General features: G+C 37.5%; 1 protein-coding gene across 2 annotated transcripts in view; it reads right to left on the bottom strand.

Annotated features, from left to right (window-relative positions):
• The window catches only part of FAM120A (family with sequence similarity 120A), a 47,142-nt gene that overhangs the window by 40,351 nt on the left and 476 nt on the right, over window positions 1-6,315 (bottom strand). For both annotated transcript variants that reach the window (XM_010007814.1, XM_010007815.1), the window contains exon 2: window positions 1,617-1,699. In XM_010007814.1, coding sequence (XP_010006116.1) covers window positions 1,617-1,699 — 83 coding nt within the window. The remainder of the gene's footprint in view (window positions 1-1,616; window positions 1,700-6,315) is intronic.

Here is a 6,315-nt window from a genome sequence, read left to right as displayed (position 1 = left end):
CTTTCCCTTTGACATAATTATCAGCCAGGAGACGGAAATGCTGTGCTTAAGTTTGGGACTACAAACTCAACAACTGACCAGCAAACACATCACGCCTTGTGCTTCCCTTTGTCCTCAGTAAGGGTGCTCATTTGGGTCATTTCACTGATAACAGCATATCATTTTTCATGGAGCCTGTAAGAGCTGAATGGGAACTACTTTCAAATCTGATTAATATTGGCCTACGGATTAAAAAAATACCAAGGAGGACTGGCTAAGACAGTTCAGTGATGCTTTAAGGAAACAATGTCCTTTATTTAGGGTGTCAGCTACAAAGCCTAATTGGCATTTTCACTGAAAATGTAAACCTAAGAGCAAGGATGACAAATATGTGATCTTCATTCTAGCCAGGTAATTCAGTATATCATTTAGAGAGCTTTTCAAAAAGTCTAGGTGTTGAAGTCATATTCTGAACTGCCTGTAAAACAAGTTTACCCAGCGCAAGACACAGAAAAGCATTCTGAACATCAGAAAGTTTATCAACCACTAAAGAGAGAAGTCCTATGTTTTAACATTTTCAGTAAAAAATTAAAATACAGGCACACTCAGTCAGGATAATTTTTTACCTTCAGTTTTACAAGGAATCAGCCAAACATGCATGCATATTTTGTTTTGCCACTAGAACGTGCTGACACTTACCTTTCTAAAACACAGGAGCGGCAGCAAAATGGGGATGAGCGTAACATCAAATTGTCACAGCTGTTCACTAAGCAATGCACGTGCAAGCCTTAAAAACTCTGCTGAAAATCTTGAATCTGTTTTTAAATTCTACCTTCAGCAAAATATGTTACAATTTTTCAATGTTTAATAAACTTTTTGAACAGAAGGGGGGGAAAACCCACTTATTTTTGTTGTAGATATAACAAAACAGTCTTACAGAATGCGTAAAAAGCAAATTGATTTGCTGTGTGGTGCACCTCAGGAGAAAGGGAAAATGATACACTTATTGTGGCAGCAAGAAAGGTTGGTCACTATTATCCCATTCTCTGATGTGGATAATATGCATATGCATAATATTGCAGATGCATAAAGAAAGTGTGATGAAGCAGCAAAACAGACATACTGGAAACTAAGAGCATCAGACACAAGTTACTTGTCTCAAAAAAACCCCCAAAAAACTACTGAAGGTCATATTAGCCTTCTTGCACAATCTAGCATATTTACAATTCAAGAAACAGAGAAAACTGAATATTACACACAAACACACATCAGTAGAAAATAAAACAATACAGTAAGAAGATATGCAGCTAATTATTTTTGACAGATGAAGAACATGACTAAACAAAAATTCTCCTCTTAAAAAAAAACAGAGTATGAAGACACTTTCTGAAAGCCAAACCCCACTGAAGCTATGTGGCTCATGCAGCTGAAGGGCAGCAAGGGGATCACACAAGCTAAGTTTAGCCTCGCAAGGCTAATCTCCCCAGGTATCCTCTGCAGTCAACAGGGAGGCACTGGGACACTAGAGGGTGAACAAGTGTCTGGCATAGTTGCTGTGAATTAACCTATTACACTGCTCTGATTAACTGTAATGATTGATTTTAGCTTACTTGCTTGTATTTATATTAAATTTGTACCTTAAGTGAAGCTAGTGGATGTTCTGGACCAAGTAAACTCCAATGAAATGAAGCCAAATCTTCATCAGGTAGAATATGATTACCTAGAACGTAATGCAGAACTGTAAGTACACCATAAAACATCACATACTATTTCTACATGCAGCAAAACAGATTTACAATCAGTCCTCGATTTCAGGATGAAGAAACAGAGATTTAACTTGGAGATACCTTTTTATTACTCCAGAGACATCTAATGAGCATGCTGCAGCAAAGTACACTTTCCTCTGTCAAGGAGCACTCTTCTATGAAACCTGGCTCACTAGGGGAAACGACAGAGCCAGCGACAACACACGGTGCCAACCTCAACCTGGCATGTCCTATGAGGAGATCCTCAGCAGGACTCAGTGGTGCAGGTGCAGCAGCACCTCTCTCACACAAACTGGGAAGCATATCCTGCCTCCCAGCATAGCTGTTACAGATCCACACTGGAGCTGCCTCTGGAATCTGCACTCTGCAGTGTGGGTTAAGTAGCAAGCCACCATCTGTCCCTCAGGAGCACAGACAGCTCCACTGACACTTTGTAGGTTCCCAATTCCTGCAGTTTTTTTTGCTGACAGGTCAGATGGGAGCCTGGCCTGGCAGCATCAGACTGGGAAATTATGTAGTTATTTCAATGAACAGAGATAGTGGTTACATTTATCAAGCTGCTCATATAAAATGGGAGATCACTTAAATTGTTTTATGTTTCTTTTTTTCCAAAGAGCAACACACTCAGAAAAAGCTCTAAAAAATTCTTACTAGAAAATATTTCAAAAATTTGAATTAATCAAAGACTAACTAATCAACCACTAACAGAGTTGAGTGACTGTGGACCCAAACTTTACAGCGAGCTAAACAGAATGTATTAGTACACTTCTGGCAGAAAACAAGGATATTTTCAAAATATGGTTTAACAGAGCAGCAGCTTAGCAGTGAATGCCTACTTCTCATTATTTTATTTCATTTTAAATTTCACAGTTTAGACCTCTCACCTGCTTTTAAAGAACATGGCAAGATTCTTTGAATATGACAATTGTTTACTTTCTTAGTATTTTGCTTGTAATATAATTTAGTCTGCTTTCAATGCTCTTCAACATGTGAAAACTAAGAAAGCTGTCCAGTGCCTGGCAACTAGTAGATGCCCCCTTAGAGGGAAATCTTTGTGCTCAATCAATACTCCACCTCCAGCTGAGACCTCCAGCAAGGAGACATTATCATTTTTATTCACTAGAAACTAAACTTTAAACTCACATCAGAAAGATTCAACAAGTTTATATCAAGCCACATTCTTACTAATCTAATCAAGGTAGGATTAGATCAATGCAGATCTGAAAAAAATAAATGACAGCCAGACCACTTGGCAGTTTTGTGATAACTCACAGTAACTCCTGCAGATACTAGGAGTACGTTTTAAAACAGAGCTTCCCTCCCTTCCACCAAAACCTCAATCTTGTTTGGTCTCCATCTGTCATTTCAGATAATTCCAAACCCCTAAACACACATATAAAACAGTTTGACCATTTGATCAGTCCTCACCACACACTGAACTGCAGAATTTAGGATGCTGAAGTGCAGCAGTGTCTTCCATAGTCCAAATAAAAAGTGTTGCCTGTAGCTGCCTTACATAGTTCTACAATTTTACTGAGAAAGAGAATGAGACTACATGACCAAACAGGTCACAATGTACTGTCACAGTGGGAAAGAGATCAATGTTACATAAGCAGCCTCTTATTTCTTGACCTGGCTGAAAAACCTCAACATATATTGATTTTTTCCCATTTTAATGCCTTATTATAGTGTATGCCTTAGGTTTTTTAAAGCAATTAGAAACTAATTGAAGCTACTGCCCTTTCTAAAGAGTTCACCAAATAACAGCCCTATATCTCACACGGTGTTTGTTTTTCTACTGCTGAAGCTTTTTTTTTTTAAAAAAAAAAATCATTATGAAGTATTGGGAGTCAAAATTTACAAAAGAACCCAAATCAACCTCCATGTTCACATCAACACACTCATCATGGATGACACAGTATCTTGGCTACATTTTACCTACCCATGACAAGGATATTCCTTATATTACCAAGTTAGAACTACAAAACCCTTCTGCATGGAAAGCTGTAGAAAGGAAAAATCTATAAAACCAACCAACCAACCACAGTGTAAACATAACCTTTTCAGAAAGTAATTTTAAAAAATTTGCCTAGTACAGTCAGAAAAATACTTTGTTGGAATACTTCAATAGGCCTTTATCTTTGAACATAACTCAATCCCAATTAATTTGACATTGAGAACATCTTTGTAATTGACCATTTAGGTGTTGTTCCTCAGACTTGGCCAACTGCTGAATGTTGGGCTGAATCATTCAAGATTTTTTTCTCTTTTCAGCATCCCCAAACTGACCCATGACATGACAAGAAAGAATCCAAAAACAAAGTTTGAGTTTTCTGTATACAGGGAAACAGATTTGCAGACCTAGAGGTGAACACTGATACAGCTGTTGTGATAGTCTTGGCCTTTGGTAATTGTATGTAAACCAGAAGCTAAACTGCAATTACTTCAAAATACATTAATTTATTCCTAAACAAAGTCCCAGCATAGGGAGTTAAACTGATGTATCCAGAATAAAAGAGCAATGTAACAGTCACACGCCTTCCCATGTAATCAAGAGCTCACTTATCTCTCTCATTGTAATGGTCTTCATTCTACTTATCAGGATCAAGAGAGACCCAAAATGGCCACAGGAACAAGAGCAGAATAACCTGTGAAGCCAGATAAGCCATGAGGTATTAAATCAAAATATAAAAATCTAGATCTGAATGAGCTAACCTGCTTTAGAGATATTCCACAATACAGTTATAGGCCTATACGGATTTAGTATTTTATTTGAAAAAAAGAAGTTATTATATTCCTAAGGTTGCAAGTTAAAAAATGTTGCCACTATTTTAAATCAAACCATATGTTTGTTTTAAGCTTATATCATTGTTATTTATAACACCAAACACCTAGGTTTTGTAATAACCACTAATTTTTAAAAGCCCTCATGGCAAGAAGTTCTCCAAGTACCTTCTGTCTAACCCTGACTTCCTTCTGCTTTATTCCGTTTACTCATAGGGAACATGCAGACAAAAGAAATGCAAAAAAAACGCACAACACTAAATGTGTAGCTCACCTGGCTTTTTTTAACCTTAGCACCAATTTGGAAAACAAAAAAGCTACAAAATATCTCTCTAGGAATCGTGTGAAATAAACCGAAGTTTTTTTCTCCTAAGAGCATGAAAAGTATTTTGCTAGGTAAGATATCAAAAGACAAAAATATTCAAGAACTTCTTGCATATAATTGCAAAACCTTTAGAAAATTTGCCAGAATATTTTTCATGTCCCATTTACTATAACCAAGCAATGCTTCAGCTGGCCAGGCAGCTGGAATTCTGTGACAAGTTAAAATGGTATCATTCACATGTACTCCAGATTAACTCCATAAAGCATATCTGCAACCGCGAAACTGCTTTTCAAGCAGTAATTTGTACTCACTGAATTGACGTTCAACAACTTATTTATAGACTCCAAAACAAAGCCTAGTAATAGCAGTCTGTCATGCCATTTGCAGACAGTTTGTGTTTTAAATTGCAGCTGAGCCAATCATTTGCCATTCCTCCACAGGACCACACAGGCAGGTAATCATTCTGCATATGAAAAAACACACTAACAAAAAGCCACTTTGACTGGTCATACAACTGTGGCTTTCTACTGTAAGATGAACTGGTTCTTTCCTTCTTAGCATGGAAGATACTCGTCTCGACCAGAAACAATATTAAGGACTACTAAAGTATTGGCATGCTAAAGCAACAATCTGTATCTTGTCTCGTTCACAGTTCTCAAATGAGAAGTTTTATTCTCCTATCATGTATCCAAACTAAAACACAAAGTCAGTAAGAAAACAGAAAAAAAAAAGTTATCTTGATTTGTTTGCTCAGTACAAGACAAATACCATGGTTGCTCTCTGCTTTTTTACCTAAAAAGAAGTTAGATTGCTGTTCTAAATAGATATTACTTGAGTCAACTCTATTAGTAACTAATTCACTCTTCCATCTGACAGAGTTTGACAGTTATCCTCTACTACTGCTGTGGAAATAGTGTGTTAAAATTGCCACATTTAAGCACAGATGTGAAACTGAATTCCTTCCTACCTATGCTGCTTAGACACTGAATCATTCCGCATGAGAAGCAGGATTGCTAAGAAACTACTAGAACAGTAAGATGCTGGTCTGCCTGTACATTCAGAATTATGGAGTTTCACTCAGTTATACAGTAGAATATATTTCTGGTGCAGCTGATGTGCTGTTGTGTTTGTCCAACACTAACTTCTGAGGAGAAAAAAGACCCCAACAACCAAAATATATTCACTCCATATGTTACTTTTAGGTAGAACACAAAGTAGGACAGAAGGATGTTTTCCCAGTCTGGAAAGTATATTATTTAAAGTAGACTTCATATGCAATATAAGACCAAAACTAGTAGAACCACAATTGTCCTGACACCCCACCCCCCACCCTGAGAACATTTTGGCTAGGCAGAACTTTGCAGACAGCCACAATCTGCATTGCTCGCAGGTCTCTACAAATGTCTGGCCTCATAAAAATGCATCCAGCCCACCTCAAGCATAGCAGGACACCTCAAGCAT

The sequence above is a fragment of the Chaetura pelagica genome, unplaced genomic scaffold, assembly GCF_000747805.2.
Source record: "Chaetura pelagica isolate M959 unplaced genomic scaffold, ChaPel_1.0 scaffold562, whole genome shotgun sequence".
NCBI lineage: Eukaryota > Metazoa > Chordata > Aves > Apodiformes > Apodidae > Chaetura > Chaetura pelagica.
This window is presented reverse-complemented; position numbering and strand designations above follow the sequence as displayed.